At 37.7% G+C, this 21938-nt stretch overlaps 2 protein-coding genes across 2 annotated transcripts in view; one reads left to right on the top strand and one right to left on the bottom strand.

Annotated features, from left to right (window-relative positions):
- Positions 1 to 132: 132 nt before the first annotated feature.
- Positions 133 to 5508, top strand: LOC128029313 (transmembrane protein 68). Its single transcript, XM_052617029.1, has 8 exons — positions 133 to 244; positions 596 to 651; positions 1849 to 2240; positions 2960 to 3127; positions 3860 to 4053; positions 4133 to 4193; positions 4306 to 4445; positions 4938 to 5508. The coding sequence occupies exons 3-8, from the start codon at positions 1919 to 1921 to the stop codon at positions 5040 to 5042; spliced, it is 990 nt and encodes a 329-aa protein (XP_052472989.1). The 5' UTR covers positions 133 to 244; positions 596 to 651; positions 1849 to 1918; the 3' UTR covers positions 5043 to 5508.
- LOC128029299 (XK-related protein 4-like) overlaps positions 5358 to 21938 on the bottom strand; it is a 49071-nt gene continuing 32490 nt past the window's right edge. Inside the window, exons 2-3 of the mRNA XM_052616996.1 lie at positions 20837 to 21036; positions 5358 to 11695 (exon numbers count right to left, since the gene is read on the bottom strand). Of these exons, the coding sequence (XP_052472956.1) occupies positions 10743 to 11695; positions 20837 to 21036 (1153 nt within the window). The 3' untranslated portion in view covers positions 5358 to 10742. The remainder of the gene's footprint in view (positions 11696 to 20836; positions 21037 to 21938) is intronic.

Here is a 21938-nt window from a genome sequence, read left to right on the forward strand (position 1 = left end):
GTGCGAGTTCCCCCACTTAAGCTCAAGCTTTGGATATTGCCCGTCAAGTTAAAAGACACTAGCAGTACATTTACAACACTGACGAGGCGTTTATGAGGGTTTAAGACTTTTATTATTAAATGTTTCGGCCAGACACTGACAGGAGCTGTTTCCTGTTTGTGTCACATGTAAAGAGAGCCGGTTCAGTCAGGAAGGAAAACATTTATAGAGGGCAAAAGTGTCTATTTCATCGAGGTATCAAAATGTAAGTAGATTTGAGAAAATAATATTTTTAGACGCTCCTTTTAAAACATCTATCCATATGTTTAGTTTTTCGAGTGATCATGTGTGTAATTTTGAAGAAGAGTATGAGCTTTAAAAACGCCGGTTGTTAAATCTGAAGCTGTTGTGAGGTTTGTTTGTTTGTTTGTTTATTTGTTTATAGTCGTTATTCAATGTGTAACGTGTGACAGAACGGCTTAATGTTATGCCTTTCCACGTCACTGTTCATGCGTTTGACACTGTTCATGTAAATGATGTACATCAGTCTCACGTGTGACTGAGAATTAATTAAAAGAATGAGCAGGTAACTTAACTGTCATCGATGTCGTTTTAGGGCATTGCTGTGAAGTTGGTATGTTTGGCCGAGCAACACATTTTCGTTTGGAGAAGGTTTGTGTATTATTTTATTTTTTTTAATAACACACACACACATACATAATAATAATAATAATAATAATAATAATAATAATAATTCATCAAATTAATAGAATTAGATTTGCGAGTTAAAGCTGAAGTGTGTCATTTCTAGACACCACTGGTATCATTGTATTTCACTGCAAATGTGATGATTGTTGTCAAACAGTCACCCGTCCGTGATTGGTTGGACAAACAGATAACCCTGCCCTAGACTCAGGCTATTGACCTGACGCTATTGAGTCGTTAGTTTAATAAATCTACGCTCGTTTACTCTTAAAAGTTTATAGGTTGAAGGAACAAGGCATAATTTACCTTGCCTTATCAACAAGCAACCATGTGCATCGTTCTTGAAAGTGAGTTGTACGCTGATTGGCCAGCTATTTAGTGCATTGTGATTAGCTGAATGCCTTTAAGTGTGTGAAGGAAATGTTATGCCAAGTGCCATATTGTGATGCCGTGTCCCGGTGTGACAAGACAAAACCAGTAAAACCCATTACAAACGAGGCATTTGTTGTATGCGGTGAGGGCATAATTACTTATTATAATGACTTATACTGTCTTTTTACGCTTTGGGTATCGTGCCACTTAAACATAAAACCATGCCTGCATTTATTATCGGAGAAGTGAAAAAAAACAGACGGTGTTATGAAAATCTTCCCACATTGTGATGTAGACACGTGGGGTCGTGTTAGAACAAGCTATTTAGGAGGGAGTGATTGACTTAAGTTTTATAAAGAATATCTCTTTGGATTTGAGACTTTAGTCTTTGCAACTTCACAGAGCTTCTTTATGCACCAAGAGAAATCGCATCATATGACCCCTTTAAGTCTTGCACATGTATCAAAAGTCATGAGGTTGATCCATTCATGAAGGTCCGTGTTGCTTTAGAACCCACAAAAATCATTTTTTTTTCTTTTTCTTTTCTCATTCATTCATTCATTCATGCATTCATTTATATTTTACAAGACAATTCTTTTGAGCCAAAGTTCCTTTGGCTGTTTGGGATGCTGAAACAAGCAGTAATGTTTTAAAATCATAGTTTTTTTTTTTTTTCATTCTTTGACGCATATTAAACCTAGATAGGAAAAAATGTTCTAATGTCATAAAAATGACACGCTTCAGCTGGCATCTTAATGTCTGCTATTGTCCGTTTGTGTCTTTCATACCCAGGTCTGCCCTTTGGCAGACTGTTGCCTTGCTCAGCTCATCTGCCACACGGAGAGGCTAACAGGGAAGCAGCATGTCCAGTGGGAATGAGTCCTGTCTGTTTGAGAACGGCTCCGTCAGCTTCCTCTCCTGCTTGGTTCATGTGTGGGAGGCTGGGCTCGTGCAGCTCGAAGACTACCTCAGTTTCTTTGAGTATCTGCTCTGGGTTTTCACACCTCTAGCCATAGTCTTCATCCTGCCTTTTCTCATAGTCATCCTCCTCTATCTGTCCATACTCTTTCTCCATGTGTACAAGCGTAAGAACCAGTTGAGGGAAGCTTATTCCAATAACCTGTGGGATGGTGCGAGGAAAACTCTGGCAACCCTATGGGATGGACATGGAGCTATTTGGCACGGTATGTAATGGATTTGCTTTTTCCTTTTAAATGCATTTATTGAGATCAGGATTGCTACCTTGTTTAAATTAAACTTCTTTGGTCTGGGATTTTTCATAGTGCTCACATACTTTGCATACACTGTGCTGTTGATTTGATTTTTAAGTGATAGACAAGAATAATCAAATCATAATTAAAAAGTGATTTCTAAAGACATGATGCAAGATTTTATATTCTGCATGTGGATTATCAGGCCATGGATGCCCCCCCCCCCCCATCCATAAACCATCTTTTCTTTTGACAGCACAATCAATAATGGTTTGATGTTCCTCGCATTAAATTGTGATTTTTAGAATGCATAACCATAATGCATAACGTTTTTATCAAGAAGCACATCTAAATAACTGTTTTGTCTGATTCATTGTACCAATTTAATCTGATTCATTTCAAAGAGTGCATGATATTTCTGAAGATTATAAATCAACACAAAGTAATTTTTGTTGTTGTTGAAAAAGCTATTCATTTTTCTTTCTTTAATAAACATAAAATTAAAAAAAATATTGATTTCAAACTAGAAATCTTTGTAACATTATAACAAGTGTACTTTCACTTTTGGACCATAATTTTGGTTTGCATTGTCAAATATTATTCTCCATGTTATTTCATGAAAGGCCTTGCGATGTGTCAAACTTCATATGAATAATTTCCCCCTGATTAATTAGGTATCTATTTTGTGACAGGTTATGAAATCCATGGTTTAGAAAAGATTCCAGACGAAGGACCTGCTCTTATAGTCTACTATCATGGAGCTATTCCTATAGACTACTATTATTTCTTGGCAAGTGTTATCATTCAAAAGGGAAGAACTTGTCATTCGGTGGCTGATCATATTCTGTTCAAGGTCCCAGGTAAAAACAAATTTCATACTGGTGAATTAAGTGATCAGTCAGCCTCTTTTTACCCATGACAGAGTCATTACTCTCTTCCTAATTTCATTGTGATTAACTGAATTTTGGGACAAAACATGTCCTACAACTTTATCTGCCATTAGTTTAGCAACAATCTCACTTTGTTCTTAACACAAATGTGACCCTGGAGCACAAAAGCAGACTTATGTCATTAGGATATATTTTTAGCAATAGCCAAAAAAATCATTGTATTGGTCAAAATTATTGATTTTTATTTTTATGCCAAAAATCATTAGGACATTGAGTAAAGATCATGTTCCTTTAATATTTTGGGGAAATTTTCTTTCTGTAAATATATCAAAACATAATTTTTGATTAGCAATATGCATTGCTAAGGACTTAATTTGGACAACTTTAAAGGTGCTCTCAGTATTTAGATGTTTTTGATGTATAAATCTCAATTTTGAAAAAAAAAAAAGTACACTTAAGACTGGTTTTGTGGTCCAGGGTCACACATGATTTATTCATAACCTTAAACATAAATATGTATCTTTTCAAGAAGCACTGACTAACTTCTGTCAAGGCATTGTTGTAAAGTTATTCTACATTGTGACATTCCTTTGCAAATTATACCTTTAGTAAATTCAAGGTCACATACACACTGATTAATACTTCTATATTTTTCAACTTGCTTTAATTGTGTTCATATTGTCTGTATAATGACCACGGCAGGGTTTAAGCTCCTCTTGGAGGTGTTTAGTGTGATCCACGGGCCGCAGGAGGAGTGTGTGAAGGCCCTGCAGAACGGCCACCTCCTGGGCATCTCTCCTGGAGGAGTTCGGGAGGCCCTGTTCAGTGACGAGACATACCCTCTACTCTGGGGCAAACGCAAAGGATTTGCACAAGTGGCCATTGACTCTAAAGTGGTCAGTGACTGTCCCTCTTCTTCTGCTCCTTTCATGCATACCAGTTTTATTGTACTAAGAGTCTGATTTGTCCCTATAGCCAGTTATACCCATGTTTACTCGAAACCTGAGGGAGGGATTTCGCTCACTTGGAACATTAAGTGAGTCATGGACAAAAAAAGCTGCACTTTCACACAATTGTAAATGGCATTCTGAATAGATTATGGAAGAGCTCAATGATTCAATCTTTAATTCATCTGGATATTCATTCAGGATTTTACCGCTGGGTGTATGAGAGGTTTCGCCTACCGATAGCACCCATTTATGGAGGATTTCCAGTCAAATTTCGCACATACTTGGGTGACCCCATTCCATACGACCCCAAACTCAACGCGGCTGAGTTGGCTGAAAAGGTAGGACTCCAGAAGTTTTGTTTTTATAACTCTAGTTCTGTAAAGGACTGACTTTTTGTTCATTTGCTGAGCTGGTGTTTTGCAAAAAAATTAATAAAAATATAAGACCTCTACACCGTCCCGACAAGTCCTGACCTACTGTTGACTGCACAACATACTCCAGCACCATTTGTTTACACCGTCCCCTAAGGGAACGTTCCACCCAAGGCTGGTGATCGCCATTCATCATGTATGCAGGTGTACACAAGTACATTTTTAATTCAAGCTAGATCTAAAAGCCATTGCTAAAAATCACAACCCCTGGACATTTTATTATTTTCTTACATGTGCCTAATGAATAGAATTATGGCTCATGTGCAGAACATGTTTCAGCAAATACAACTAGCACACTGTAAGCAGGCAGTGATAATGTCACATGTTCAATTAATGCCTCTGTTGAGTCAGGATTTGTCATAATTAGTTTATTTTCTTCATTCGAACCCATCTGCTCAGGTGCAACAAGCAGTTCAAGCACTTATCGACAAACACCAGAAGATACCTGGAAACATCCTCCGAGCTCTTCTAGAGCGATTCCAAAGGGAACACAAAGAAGATTAGACCACTTGCCTTCTCTCAGATTGAAAAAATAAATATGCTTCAAGCTTAATTCATCTGAATACTAGAGATTTTATAATATTGTTACATTATAAGATTAGCAACTACGTTACTGACACTATTGGGACTATTAGCATGCACTGCAGTGTTGTATATCAAATAATGGTGTGTGTCTTTGTAACATCTGGTTACATCTGGTCTTGTGCATTTCAAAGTTTTTTTTATTTTTTAATTTACAACTTACTTGCACATTTTGATTTTATTCAAAGGACCACTGCCAAAATAGTTTCCACAAAGCCTTTGTTTGTGTTGTGTGTGTTTTCTTTTTTTTTTTATGTCCTTTTAAAAATATAACATTCTGTCCTGGAAATCGATAATATTTATCTACCTGAAGGAAAATTGTGCATGATGTGATTTTTGGGATTTTGTAAGCACACTTAATAATAATGATGAGCGATACATGCTTGAACATTTCTTGTTGGATGTTGATCAATATTTACAGTTTTACTTTTTTACTTTTACTTTAGGTGAACTGCTATCTATTTAAGCATCAGTTGATATAGGTTTGTCCCACTCTCAGAGCTTATTATAATATTCTGATGATTAAAAAATAAAAATAAAAAAGGCAATTGCTTATGATGTTATTCAGACAACAAAGCATACAGGTTTTTCAGGATTGATTAAGATTTTGTAACATTCCTGAAATGTATTGATTTATGAGTTCATTACATAAAAGCTGTTATATATTATAAGTTGATTAATAAATAATTTATAATATATTTGACCGGTGTGGAAATAATGGCTGTTAATGTTTGATTTTATAAAAGATTTTGTTATTCACAAGACAACTGAATATTCCTGTGGATTCAGTGTTGGTAAAACAGTTTTAATGCACTCTTGTGCTTAATAAACCACTCTCCCATGATCCTCTGGGAGACGATGTCTTGTGTGTGACAAAGATCAAATGTCAGCATGAGCGCAGTCTTAATCACCCTGTCCCGTGATCTCCGTGCACATTTGGTGCGTTCGGTGTATGATATACAAATGCACCAGTGTTGCTATTTATAAATCTGTTTGGTATTAACTTACAGCATTTGTGCAACCATTGTAACCCCCCCCCCCCCAAAAAAAAATCACTTGTTGAAAAAAAATAAATAAAAAATATTTTTTGGAAGAAAATCTTTATTATTCATGATCTCTCGTTGCATTATACACGTGCTCCTAATTTTCTTTCAGCCTCTCCAGGAGTCTCTTCTTATTAAGGTGTAAAACCTTCATACGAGGTGTGAGAAGACATATTCAGACAGACTAATCACGAAGCCTTGCATTTGTGACAGACTGGTTCTGAAAAAGCAGCATTGCTCATCAGGTGCTTTTTTTCCCAATCTTGAAATAGTTAGACATTCTAAAAATTCAACTTATTCACACATCAACTGCGAATCCGAAAGAAGATTGCAAGTAAGTCTAACAAAATGACCACAGTGTACTTTATTAAATGAATTTGGTACTTTGTGTTGCATTAGAATCAAATAAAAATTTACAAAAATCCAATATGTACAAAAATGTAATTTTTTGTTTTTACTCCTCAATTTACAATGAAATCAGATAACAGATTTGATGCATTTTACGCACTTCAGACTTTCATCACACAATACAACTGACTTAAGAGACCGATAATAACGTTTTTTTTTTTTTTTTTGCTTTTTTTTATGTCATTTAATACATCACATACACCACACTAGTTTTTATCTCTATTATGTAATATATAACTGTCGATCTCTAGTCAATAGACACCTTTCACGACCAGGACTCAGAAAGGAATGTTCTTTTACACATGTACATTTGCATACATTTATTTACAGTTAAATAGCCTTTTGCAAGTCACCATGGAACTTCCGTTGTAACTGAAATACCAGTAAAGTCTGTACATCATTTCCGAACGGCACCGAGTTCATTCAATTACTGTGCTTGTACTAATGTCGTGCTTTATAAATAACCACCGATTATCGTTTATCTAAATGTAACCCCCCACCCCCACCCCAATCTATGGCATTCTAGTTTATCTAAGTATCTATGTCTATGTGTGAGGGACTATCATCAATTTGTTTATTCAACAAAAGAAAGCTTCTCAGGTGAATAATAATAAGAATAATGTCACTGTTCATTTCAGCTCTCCGAGTCATTCGGTGTTTGCTAACTGAATCAAAATGCTCTCAATCTTGTAACAGCACGGCCCTTGACCCCTGACTGTCTGGGTCGTCAATTTGATTGTTTACCTGCATATGCAGTTTCATTTCAGTCTGCTTTCTTTGTGTCCGCTTGCAGTGTAAGCACAGTATGCTAATCAATAATGCAACTTCGTCATACTAGCATGACAGCAACTAAACCAAAAGAAACTAACAGAAAATGCCATTTACGAATAATGAATCCGCAAAATGGCGAGCGTCAATTAAGGCAAATAAAACCGAATCGGCTTCCATGAATTGAATGTTCCCTTGCTTTGAATTGTTGTAAAAGAAGTCCAGCTTTTGAACTCGGCTCTACTGATGTAACAGTAATAAACAGAACAGCCTCCAACTCCTCCGCTCATCCACCGGGACTCCTCCATCTCAATAAATCCCTTCCTATCAGCCACATCAACTACTAGAGCTGGAGAGTGGTCTGTTTAAAATACAGCTTTGAGGTAGGTTACAGGTATGAATTCAGTTTTTCCAGAGCGAATAAATGGTTGACTGTGATATCTCTAGGTTTATTGATAAAACCCAGATAGAAAAGTGCAAGACAAAGATATATAGTTTAGCTTTAACGTTATGATTAGCTTAAATGCTATCACTGTTGGTCTTCCGTCACCACGTTAAGACGAAGAACTACGTACGCAATTCTGACCTTGCAATTTTTAATTAAAATGTCATACTTGAACTGATCAACTGATCATACTTCTTTCTTGTGTTGTGACCTATGCAGGACCCCTCCAATCATTTTGACTTTAATAGTATTTAATTAATAATCTGGCATGTGTGGGGAATATGGCATCAAAACAGGCTATTCAGCACCTCCAAACATTAGCACAGCCTTTTGTGTAAAGACCTTGATTCATTCTGCATGTGCTGAACGCATCACATTGCATTGAGTGTTTTAAATTCATGTCATATTTCAACATGTAAAAACTGAGGCCTCGCAATTGATAAATGGCTGAATAAAGAATGTCACCAAAACTCACTGACAGCCGGTGTTATAGGTTGTTCCTCTTAATCTGTGCAGTGTGCTTGGTGTATCACTGAAACAAATATACTACGGTATTTATGGGAAAGCTAAAAAAAAAAAAAAGTAGGTCGCGTTTGAAAAATGATGGATATGCAATATCGCAGAGGTGTGCGATACGTCATTCATCTTCCTTCAAAAATGGTCTTGTGTAGGTGGTGCGGCAATTTCAATCTGAAAATTGCCTAATTGGTGTGCTAACACAAGTTTTTTTTTTTGTGCTCTGACTACAGGGGACTCTTTTAGTGGGCTGTTTGGAAAATTTTGCCAAATAGACAAAGTATCATCATCATCCATCACACAGAGACATGAAAGTATAAGACTCGCTTGGGAAAAATGCTGACGAGATAGGATAGTAGCAAAATAGCTCAAATATACAGGTCTATGTTTCACTGTGGTACTAATTATAGATTCATACTGTATGATCTCATCTAAATCTTTTTTGTATGTGTTCTATTTTATTTTATTTTTTATTTTTTTAGTTGCAACACAATTAGGATCTTCGTCTGCATGTGTGCAGATCGCTGCAGGCTAAAACATCTATGCTTTCAGTTCACTTGTCACCAATGGTAGGACATTACAAAACCTCAGGAGTGTTTTGAAACTACAATAAAACCCAAATTACAGTTCAGATATGACAAACTGAAGCAAAACCAATCGAACTGTCCTATATCAGTCATCTCCAAACACTTAAATGGCATTTAGCAAAATAATGTGCACCTTAAGATCAGCCATTTTGTAAGACACATGAAAAAAAAAAAATAATAAATAGAAAGAAAATAGAGCATAAAAAAATGTTACACGTAAAACATTTTTCCCACACTTTCAAAATCGCAAACTATAGGCACATCTAGCTTTTGTCGCAGTAAAATTACACCTTGTCTCTCAATGCTAGTGTAACAACAACCAGAGAAATCTGAGACTCTTTCCTGTAACAAGTTTGTGCTTGTTTTCTATGATTTTTTTGTATTTTTCTGCTCTCACTTCCATGTCTCCATAAATGCCTTTGAATATTCAACATAAAGACACAAAGAAGCACTTGCAACTGAACGGAAAATGTAAATCTCCAAAACTTTCATATATAACGGATGCTCTTGGCTGATTTAAAGATACAGTGCTCTTTTAGGCAGATGTGATTTGTTGAACCATGGGGCCCGGAACGTCATTCGGAGCCCATTAGCAAGTCTTGGACTTTGTCGCAGACTACTTATCCCTGACACTTTTGATTTGTAGACTGTGAGTTGGCATTTGAAGAGTCTCATAGAGTGGGTCTTGACTGCACTGCAGAGTTTGGAATAGTACACTTCGCCGGCTGTCTGGATGTGTTGAGAGGCTGAAAATTGACCCTGTTTATTGTCTATGTGTGCCTTTAACTCATTTTACTGTACCGATACAGCACACAAAACACAGACACACCAAAAACCTGACCTAGAGCCTAGAAGAACACTGTATCTTTAACCCTGGAAGATGAAGCGCATCCAGGTTCTGTCAGGTACAGTTTGGCGGACACTGTGTGAACTGTGATGGTCACTCTGCTGTGAACCAAACGGATCCTTGTCAGCCCACAGGGGTGAGGTGAATGAGGCCGGATCGCCAAAGGGAGCTGCCAGGAAGTGTGTTCTTGGCCTACTGTCTTCTCTTGAACAAGAAAACAAGTGTATGTTCTCCCTGTTTTGTCATCCCAAGTGTCTTGGACTCTTGTGATGGTCGCATACTTTCTTTTCTTATCTTTTTTCTTTGTACAGGATTCAAGTAGATGGTTGAAATGCTGCCCTGTTTATATATACAGTTTGTGGACGAGCCACAGTTCAGCGTGGAGTCAGTGTGAGCAAAGCATTTGGCACTGGAACAGAACAGCTGATGAAACACTACTAATAGGTTACAGCACCCTAAACAAGGACGTCTCGAGGCTAATCAGCAGACTCTTTTATTTGTGTACCATCGATGTGATATTTGGACCACTGTTTCTCCAGTGCGATGGGTAGTCTGTTTGTTTAAATGCCGTTTGTGTGCACTAGATGCTTGGTTTCAAAGGGAAAGGCCTTTGTTTTGCATTTGCTGCAAGAGACAAGTTATAAAGTGTTCTGGATGTCCTCTTGCAGTTTGGAGACGTTGGCTTGAGAACGATCAACTCTGGGAATGAAGGTCTGTACAACACTCAGGAGGACCGAGGGGTTTGTGGTCAATATCAGCCAGTGCAATGACTTTTAGAATCCCAGATATTCCCTGCCATGACGGAAGTAATAAAAAATAAAAAGCAACGAGAGAACAGTTTAAAAAAGATTATTTCATTGGTCCACAAATATGTTGTGCCTATGTTTGTCCATGACAATCAACATCATGGCTAGATGCTATGTATGCAAGGAACGTTATTGCCACAGTCCTGCTGTTTATTCAAGAGGACAGTAATGTGTTCATGTTTGTGTGTTTCCACAGCGCAGGCTACAAGGTGGTCTCGTACTCCAGACGCTCTTGAATCAATGTGTCGTCTTTATATTGGAGGCGTGGGGGGGTCGGAGATGAGTCGATGGCCAGGATGGCCTTACGTAAACTCCTGTCCAGTACGTGCCTCTCCCAGGCAGGGTAGCGGTTCCTGCACAAGTCTATTTTGATAACCGTCTCCTCCAGGCGTGGGGCACGGGAGGAAGGAGTAGAGGGTGCGGTGGGCCGCACCTGAAAGATGGGCACACAACCGTCCCGCTCGCTGTACTTGGCCTCGCGGTCAGCGTCCCTGGCCAGCGTGCCTCCACGGTTGGAGCGCAGGGAGTTGGTGGCACCCTCAGGGGGAAGTGTGAAGTTAGCGGTAGGGTCCTCGAGCTGGACCAGGCTGGCCGAACGGCCAAAGCGTGGCCCGTTAGGATGGAAGAAAGCATAGTACATGAGCATGAAAACAATACCAGTGAAGAAGCTAGAGAAGATCACACACAGGGCAGGCACGGCAAATGCATCTGTGCTGGGGGGTGAGCGGTACAGGTACCACAATGTGCTCAGGGCTGTGTTCTCCAACAGGATCATGAAGTAGTAGATGAAGAGACGGTAGCGGGTGCGTCCCTCCTTCACGTTGAACCAGCTGAAGATGTAAATGATTCCCACCACCATGTCAAAGACGATCTCCTCCCACTTGGTGATGCAGAATTCGGTCTCGCAGTGTACGATCCAGAAGGTCATGATGCACCAGTGCAGCACGATGAAGATGCCGAAGTAGAGTTGGAATACTGAGGCGAAGAGAGCGAAGGTCACTACGCGAGCAGCGATGGTGAAGAAGTGCCAACAGAACTGGATGATGACAGCAAGGTAGCTGATGGGCTTCTTGTCATCGCGGGAATCACGCAAGGCTTTCTGGTAGGAGGCCAGAGCCCAGGCCAGTGACACCAGAGAAGCAGCTGCTGTAATCCCTGAAATAAAAAGAGAGAATTGTCGATTATGGCTGAACATCACAATACTGTCCACCTGTTAATGAACAAAAGAGATATGAGCAAATAGAAAAATACCCACAGTATTTATGTGCAGTATGTTAAGAATTTTTTTTATTATTTAGTCTTTTCTTTAACTGAAACGTGTCAGCTCATAATCCACGTTATTAAAAAAAAAATTATATATCCCTGAATGGAATTTTGTTTTTTTATATTTAAAAGATATGACATTGTGTGAGTGCCGTTTTCCTAAATATTAACATATAAAGCAATCACGAATGTGATAATAACTTTATCCAACAGTTGAAAAAACATGAAGTTATTATTCACTGAGTTAAATGTTTGATAAAATTTTATATATTATTACTTTTTTTCTGTTACACCAACAAAAATAGTTCCAAACAATGCCATAATTTGTGCTTCTCAGGGCAACACTACAGAGCTTTGTTCCTGAATGAATGTTTTTGAACAAATCATTTCAGTCAATGATTCAATAATCAATTTATAAAGACTAAATGAATCAGGCATTTTTAACAAATCTTTTGAACGAATGATTCAATGAATGATTGAATCACCCATTAAACACTCATTAATCACTTGCCACCTCCTATTGGCAATATTTGCCATATTTCTTTATCCATGACAGGCCTAAATCAGCCAAGGTACCAGCATAAAAACACTAAGCAAAATATTGTTATTATTTTCATAATATATATATATATATATATATATATATATATATATAGAGAGAGAGAGAGAGAGAGAGAGAGAGAGAGAGAGAGAGAGATTTTTTTTTTTTTGGTAAGTATCGAGCACCTCTATCTTACCATGTCTTTTTTTTATTTTTTTACAATTTATTTATTTTTTATTAATTAATTTACTTATTGATTTTTGTATATATTTTTACTTTCAACCAGGCTCAGATTATTTTAGGTTCTCAAACTATGAAAATCCATTATAAAAATGTATATATACTATATATAATGTCATCTGCATCACAACCAACAACAATGTTAGTGTACTTGTTTACCTAGGAGAAAGAAACCAAGTCATTGAACAACTTGAGATGAAACATGAAATGTGCTTTGTAAAACAAAGAAAAATATACATTTAAACATCACTTGACAACATATTTTTGCATTTCCATTATGTAAATAGAAAAAAGCCAGTGCATTTCATGTTAACCAGCTATAAATGTAGCTTGACATTTGAAGCACTTCTTGCCCAGATACAACAGGATACTGTTTTCAGACGCAGAATAGGAAGTGCTCACCAAGGCATGCAAATGCATTTATCTCGTTACTACATCGTTAAGCATTCCTGACTCTGGAGAATAAAATCAGAAGTGGGTAAATTGAGTAGCTTGACCGTGGAAGTGCCCATCAATGGCTCATGCTCCAGTGCTTCTCACAAGCAACCCTCCTATAATGAATGAATTTACAATTTCATATCTAGACCCTCTGGTGATTCACAAGATTTACAAGCTTTGGCCTTAATCAAAACTGATAAATGGTGACTCAAGAAATGAGACTTGTGTTTCATTTTCTATTCAGGGAAAACAGCCTCTGTGGAATTCTGCTTAATGTCACCTTTCCACGTTTATGACTCACTGGCCCATGAGCGAGATGTTATCAATCATGTTCCAAAAAACTTGCTTGTGCTTAATGGAGGAGGCTTTACAAGCCATCTGCACCAGATGGAGTACAGTAAAGCAGCCAGCAGTGACTACAGGTGCGTGAAGCCCGTCTTAACCACTGTGACACTCTGTTCTCGTGGAGTTGGCTGCAATGGTTATGTGCTCAAGCTGCTGGAGTGATCAGTTTCTTGAAAGAGTGAGTGACAGAATACACAGATTCCACACACTGTCCAGTATATCCTCACTGATATAATCACTGCATAGTAAAAAGTGTTACATTCATGTTTAAGATTGATACTGAGATAAAATATTAATACAGTAGTTCTGTCTAGACAAGTTCGGTGGAGGGGGTGGGGGGTTATAACATGGGGGGGGGGATAAAATTGGGAATAACACATCCAAGATTATTCAAAGGGAACCAAACATGTCAACATAAATTTACAAAAATACATGCAGAAATATGGAGTTGAACCTCGTCTTATTTTTCATTTAATGTTTCTCTATAATCAATTAAAATGTTTGCAATTATATAATATTATGCTTTCTTTCATCTGTAGTTCTAGACAGGCAGCATATGGCTCTCTCACATATTAAACATTTCTCCTGTCAGAAAAAGACTAATAAATCTGACATTCCCACTGCATTGAACTGTTCCTGAGATACCAAGACAGACTTTGAATTCATTAGTTCCCTCATTAATTCTAAATGAAAACCAAGTGTAAATATTCTTGTCTTTACCTGTCAGGTTGACATTCATACCCAAATCATATCAACACTACACACAGCTTTCAGAATAATGCCCTTCTGTATAATGCTGTAGTGCAAGCAGAAGAGAACTAGAGATAACAGGAAGCTTCAGTGCCGATCAGTTCCTTTAAACAAGCATCAGTAAAAATGCAAATACTCATGTTCTGAAGATAACACCATCGCGGTCCACGGCAATTAATAATTGAATGAGTCCTCATGTAAAATGATGAATGCAACGATGTGTTAATTTGTGTCCAAATAAAGGTGAGTATTATTTTCATTTCACAGAGGCTGCAGGCTCACTGTTCGTCAAAGGCTGCAACAGACAGATTTGTTATTCCTCTATCTGTATTCAAATGAACTGTGCATTACAGACACTCTACAGCAAAAAAACAAACAACAACAAAAAAAACTAGTTGATCAATGATTAATATATTAATTGATAGCATAAGATGGTACATTCATAACAGAGAATGTGCACCCTGACCATCTGAAGAGTGATTAAAAGCACAGAATCAACATACATTCATAACATACTAACATACATTCACTTCATCTATCCATCTATCTATCTATCTATCTATCTATCTATCTATCTATCTATCTATCTATCTATCTATCTATCTATCTATCTATCTATCTATCTGTCTGTCTGTCTGTCTGTCTGTCTGTAGGTCTGTAGGTCTGTCTGTAGGTCTGTCTGTCTGTCTGTCTGTCTGTCTGTCTGTAGGTCTGTCTGTCTGTAGGTCTGTCTGTCTGTCTATCTATCTATCTTTTTTTTCTTATTTACGTGTTTAACCCACTTAGATTAAATCTGGCCCATTATAGCTGGAGAGAGCTGAGGGGGTGTAATGACTACTTTGCAAAGTGGGTTAATTAACTGACAGAGGCCAGGCTATAATTCTTATTCTGTGGGCTATCTGGCCTGTGGCTTGGCTCCGATGCTCTCTACGACAGTGAGGGTGCATGTATTCCCCCCTCCCTCGTATCCTGTGCACGTGCAGCGCATCCTGAGGAGACGGTCGCCACGGGAACCTGCCACAGTCCAGCGTGTCAGGCTGCGAGAGCGGCAACAGTGACGTAATGCTCCTTGCTGCTCCTGCTCATGAGGGCTGCAGTAATTTGGAGAGGGGAGGAGGCCTTAGATGGTGTTGTGTGTTTCTTGTAGGGTGTGTAGTAGCAGCAGGGTTATGCAAACCACAGCATCACTGCAGTATCTTCTTCATCTACTTCTACAGGCCCTTCAAATCCGTTCAAATTAAGGGAATATTTTACCTGTCATCATTTTTCAAAATTTGTGCACCCTCATGTTGTTACGAACATTCCATGTTGTTATTTTATCTGTGTACACAAGAAGAATTTTAGAGGAATCTTCCTCAAACCAATCTATTGTATGGATTTAAAAACAAAATCTCAAATATGGTGCATGTCTTATGGACAACTTGCTTTTATGTTGCTTATGTGTCCTTTTTGAGCATGTGTCTATATAGAAAAGAGCTGCATGAAGATTCTGCAAAAAAAAAAAAAAAAAAAAATATATATATATATATATATATATATATATATATTTTTTTTTTTTTCAACTTTTTTTATTTTAATTCAATATTTTGTATTTAATCTTTCTCATTGCAAATCTATTTAATATTACAGTGTCTGTTGGCACATATACATGTTTCAAATACCAACATATGGCTGGCTGATTTGACAAAAATTGTTACAAGTGCACCTGAACAGAAATGCAGTCAAAACAGATGGTTGGGCCACAACTTGACTGAAAATCTTTCTTTTTTATTTCTTTTTAGTATACCTCCCAACAGTGGATATGTATAATGCATGGTATAGTAATGTACCACATAATGTATGGTATAGTAACATGATTTCATCTGCATTTACAAAATTAAATTAAAAAGAGAATCACTGGCTAAGATCTACATAAAATATGAGACCACCAGCAATTTTGAGATGTGAATTGAAAATGTGAATTTGGCACATCAAGCATCAATAAAAATATTTTGTTGAAAAAAAAAAACACTTTGAATAAATGCTTGGTGCTTCTTTGATTTCAAATACAATTTAAACAATTAAAGAACAGATAAAAAAATTATCAGTAATCACAGTAACATTGTTTTAAGACTGGGATCTTCAACCTTTTCTGTGCTCATGATGGAGAGACACAGTTGTTTCATAATGTATTAAATTAGTTTTTTAAACCTGACCTATAATAACGTACAGCATCATATAAATGTATTAGCATACTTTTTATGATTTGTACATGGTGAAGTCATAAACATTAATGATGTAAGAGCCCTGTTTAAAATTGACAATAAACATACAGTTGATTCTTATGATGCCTTAGTGATTACTTATGTAACTAGAAAAGAAAAAAAAAATTGCTAAATCAGTACAAACCATTTAATGGTGTGACAGGGGACACATTTCTGTTTATGACATACTGCTGGGTACATGTTATGAGCAAGACTTTTTCCTACACTGAAGTGTTGCAGGAAATGGTTAGGCTGAGTGGCCCATTATTTATGTGAGCAGGTAGTCCGGAGAGAAGCTACGTAAGGGAAAATAGTGAGAAAAGATATGGCCTTACTGACTGACAGCGTCAGTTGCTGGTAAAGTTAGGGAGGATGCATTTGCAGAGCGAGCAAGGGACAGTCTGAGTTAAAAAAAAAATCAAATGCGTCCTACATTTCACTACTGCGTGTCTGCCATCTGCCGTCAAATGGTACCCAAGTTGATTTATCTATTTAGAAGACACTGAGCTTTTGAATTGTAACTGTACTGCTGGGTTAAATTTTTACACTTTGCTCAACGTTGTTATTTGACTTGTAAGCGTAGGAGCGACAAATCTCAAAGGAAAGTCTCAGATGAAAGAGTTTGGAGCATCAGACGGCTCTCTGCTCTGCTCTACCAAACACCACGAGCAAAACTGCCTCCAGACCCGCTCCCACTGTCACACGGAGCAGACGCTCAGATCCCCATGCTCAAAAAAAGAGGATATTCGCAGCTCTGTTGCATTAGAAACCAAGACCCCTGCTTTCATAAATCATTTCTCAGCCTTGATGGGAGAAAAATCTGACAGTCCCTGGGCACTTTTGTTTATGGAAGATTATGAAGAACAGAAGACAGCACATAAAGGCACTGAAGCTTTAACTGCTAGGCAGGGCTCTGCAATACACAAAGCCCAAAAGCACAAATCAACAAAATAGCCTTTTATGAACAGCTCTGGCAACATGACCATTTTTTATTGGTTAATGGAGGCTGACTGAAAGGTCACCACAATGTCAAGTTGAAGGTTTTAAGGTGTCACATAAATCTACCCTAGCGTTCTTAGTAGCAATGAGAAACACGATGAGATTATATTCTGTTCTAAAAGTCTAACTCTGTGAAACTACATAACCCCATCCAATTCTGTCTCTTTTCCACTGTGTGGTACATGTGGCTTGGCTTGCTTTTCCACTTCAGTTTAGTACATTATTCACTGATTGTTATAGTTGTGCCACCACCTCATCTACTGACCACAATACAGCAATTTATTTTTTCAAGTCGTGTGCAATGGTCGCAACTTGAACACAGTAACAAATGATACAGTGGTGGATGTTGCTGACTATTTAAACTAGCGGGTTTGGTGTCTCCGCTAGTTGATGCTGGTAGTGACGATTCTCTCTGACCAATCAGTGATCTGCAGTGTTCATTCATCACATTTTAGTATTGTTATGGATTGCTTGGAAACTCAACCAAAGGTGGTACTAAAGAAAGTACCAGGTACTAGGTACTGTACAGAGTAGAAAACCAGCTAAAAGTGAGCTGTACCATGTAAAGTGTAAAAGCTTTATTATTCTTATCTTATCTTCTTACCATCCACTTATACAGGAAAGGATTGATAGGTAAAGTGGTCACACTTTTATTTAAGGACCAATTGTTACTATTAACTACAACTTTTGCCTCAGTAAACTCCTAATTACTGCTTATTAATAGTTAGTTAAGTAGTTGGTATGTTTAGGTATTGGGCAGGATTAATTGATGTAGAATATGGTCATGCAAAACATGTGCTTTATAAGTACTAATAAACTAGTTATATGCATGCTAATAAGCTTCTAGTTAAGAGAGAGAATTGGTGCCTGAACTAAATTGTTACCTGTAAAGCAGGTTTGTTGGTTTAATATCCCTTTTAAGTAAGCAATGAATCCACAGTAATAGGTGGGAATACAAAATAGAAATAATTCAAATAATCTCAGTAGCTTTTGCAAATGACTGTACATTAAAAAAAAATTAAAACAGAAAATCGGTAAAAATGTGAGTGCACAAGTGAAAAGAATTTATGTTCTCCCAAATGTAGTAACTGCTGATTATACAACAGATGACAGTCACTTGAACCACATTGGTTTAACAATATAAAATTACATGATTAATTACATGACATGGATTAATAAATTCTGCAAGTGAAACATTTCGAGACTGAACATGGCATCTGATTGTTAGGTCCACATCTCATCACTAACAAGGAGCAATGCTTCTTGCCACAGGCCGAGAGCTGTAGTTCTAACTTTGATGCTGTTAGCAAATGTTCATTGGAACTGTTTTCGGGAAACACTGGATCTTCAAACTATGTCGGTAATGACAGAACTTGCGACCACAGCGGACATACTTTTGTGTGCTATAAGTAACAGACCAAAAGGGTTAGGATTGGTTAGCTTAGTACAGTTAGTTTCGGCTGGTAGGACATTATAAAGTACACTGAACTAGTGTACTTTTTCTCCCTGGCTTTCATTTCAGAAATCTGGTCCCCTTACTTTAGAGTGAGCAGACAACTTTATAGTTGAGAAAACCTTAGTGCTTAAATATTAATTTAAGGGGTTTATATCTTCTGGGTTTTGATGAAACCAGGCCTTGGTGATTAGAAAAAAATATACTGTCTGGATCTCAGTTCCCATGAGCAAAGATGGCAGATTTCAAATCCCATTCTTCCAGAGGATCAGAGTATGTCAGCCGAGTAACTGTCATTAAAATGAATGAGAATGTTACCGGATAGCTTTCTCCAGATATTATAGACCTGCTTGCATCAGACGGTCAGTAAATGGACTGTGGCTCACACTACAGGATTTTAAACATCAAGTGATATAAACAAGTTGATTGCTAAACAATGCTATAAAACAGTTCATCTAACTGTTTGCTGTATAATTTGCACAGTTGGTTTTCGCCGTGCCCAAAAATGGTGCATTTCCAAAAAGGTAACCAAACTAAATTGAATTGGTTTAAAGACTTGCTTTTTCCCTTATAAATTCCCACTTTTGGCAACACACTTAAAAAAGCACTCCACTTCACTTCCTTGCAGCAGTCGTTTATGTTCAGTGGCAGCTGAGTTTTTCCTCACTCTGTCCCTCTCCATCACAGTTATATGGACAGGATGAAATGTGCAAAGTGAAGGATGACAGTAAACCTGGGACTTCTCTCTCCTCAGCATTTCCTACCTTCACACTTACAAAGAAGTATGGCAGCACTGTGATAGTATCCAAAAAGAAGAAAGAAGAAGTAAGGTTGGAAAATCAGCTGGGCGCCCATTTAAACCATCTTAAAGGCAGTTTGGCCAGATTAGGAGACCAGCTAAACAAGCACTAAATCGTACATTCGAAACTAGCTAGCTAAAACCAGTAAACCACCTTAGGCTGATTTAAGTTAAGGTTTAACTAGAATCAACTTAGTCTTGTGTAGCCAGACCTTCAGACTGACGGCAGAAGCAGGGTTTCCAGGTTTTCACAGCAAAATCCGCCCAATTTGCTAGTCAAAACTAGCCCAAGGCTAGTGGAAATATCCCCACAATAACACATTTTTGGACGTATTTTAAAGATTCTATACCATGAACTTTAAATATGTCACATACTTTTAAAAAAACAGCATTTCGTTGATCCTGATAAGCGCTCATAATCACAGTTGTAAACACGATGGCTTCCTTCTAACATGAGGGGCTTTGGCATCATGTAGGGGTGCTCGTTGTTAATAGAGAAGATGCGCAAATCCACTTCATTTTCAGCGTTTTTTGGCGCATCTTCTCAGTTAACATAGGCTCTGTGTAGTAACAGCTGCTCTATGTGAAATCACGCACCTGATGGAATTAACCGTTGATTAGAGAACCGGCTTTGCTGACGAGATGCGCATTAATGATCGGCCGATCGTGATGGGAGCACCCCTAGCATCATGGCATATTTGTATCTAGATGGAAATTTAAAGAATGCGGCACGCATGTCTCCCAATAATACTGAAATGCATGGTGGAAAATGTTCATTGACAAGCTTCTTTCCCATGACTAAGATGAGATGGTGATGAGACGACTAAAACCAAATTAAAAATGGCTGACAAAATGAACAGTAGGAGTAAGGTCAAATTTGCAGTCAAGCGATATTTCAGTAAAATTTTGAGGTCAAAACAAGGTCAACAGCGTATAGATATATTAAGCACAGCTTATTAAGAGCTCACTTTCAAACTAAGCAGTTTTCTGTCAATCGATGTGGGGAATTCACATGACTTAAACATGAACAAAATCTGAGTGGGGAACTATTTTGCCCTTCTGACCATGCAGATTCCTATCAAAATTACTGGATTTCACAGAGCAACGGTAAATGTGACCGCCCATTTAGGAGATCTACTGTAAAAACAATGGAAGTCCATGAGATGTTCTCCTTAATATAGTGACACAAACATAAATGTGTTTAAGTGCACTTGTGTTGTGTTACCTTGCACAGCCTGGAGTTTGTGAGTCTGTATGATGATACAGAGCTGGAGCACCAGCTGAGGTGCGCTCTCCAGGAACGTGGCCAATAAGTGGAGCATGCTGACGTCAGCATACTCGTACACCATCCTCCAATAGAACCTCCAGCGGTCATTCTCTCCGCTCTGCCTGCTCCTGATGCCCAGGTAGATGGTGTGTAAGTACCTGTGTGAGACACAAAGAAAAGCCCTTTAAACCCTATCTCTCTGAACTCTCACTGAACTCTCAATGACAGGGCAGAATCAGCTTCTGCGACACACACGGCTAGAATATCTCAGTGTTGTCTGCTTTTCTTTTAGACCTGACCTTACAACCAGACAGACTGTTCCCAGCTGTGTTGGTCTCTGTGCTGTTTTGTAAACAAGATTAGCGCATTTTGAACTGCTGATGAATTATATGATTTAATGTCAAAGCTGATGACTCAACACAACATCTCAAAAGGATTCAACCAAAAATGGAACATCATGTCATCGCAGCATGAATAGTTAAACACTGAATCCTTTATAATGTGTGTAGACAGTAGAAACTTTCCACAAAGTGTAACCTTTATCTTTTTTAATTCATCTTCAAAAAATGATCAGTGAAAGGCGGTGTTTTCTGTTAATTGTTAACTCTAAAGGTTAAAAATGATAATATATATTTGAATGTTTTGTTATTGTTTATGTTTTATTCCATTTTCTTTTTATATGAGGTTTGCGAATTTAATACATATCTGCAAACAGTTTTAAACTTTTTATAGATATAAGCATAAATGAACCTCAATAAAAAAAAGACAACTTTTTTTTAATAAAAAACAATTAAAATTGCAAATTACGAGATCAATAGATGCAAGGCGACACAAAAAATTTGAAACTTAGTAAACTTAGTAAAAATTAATAGTATGTCATTAACAATTGTAAAAAAAAATTATGTCATGAACAATTAAGAGTTTGTACTACAGTTAAAGGTGCAGTAGGAGATTTTGGAAAATGCTAACTTTAGCCTGATAGCACTGAAAGGGAACGTCCCACTCTTTCTGCAAATCGCCGTCCAAAGCCACGCCCCCTGAGCGCATGAACACACACACA

This window comes from Carassius gibelio, chromosome A2, assembly GCF_023724105.1.
Source record: "Carassius gibelio isolate Cgi1373 ecotype wild population from Czech Republic chromosome A2, carGib1.2-hapl.c, whole genome shotgun sequence".
Taxonomy (NCBI): domain Eukaryota; kingdom Metazoa; phylum Chordata; class Actinopteri; order Cypriniformes; family Cyprinidae; genus Carassius; species Carassius gibelio.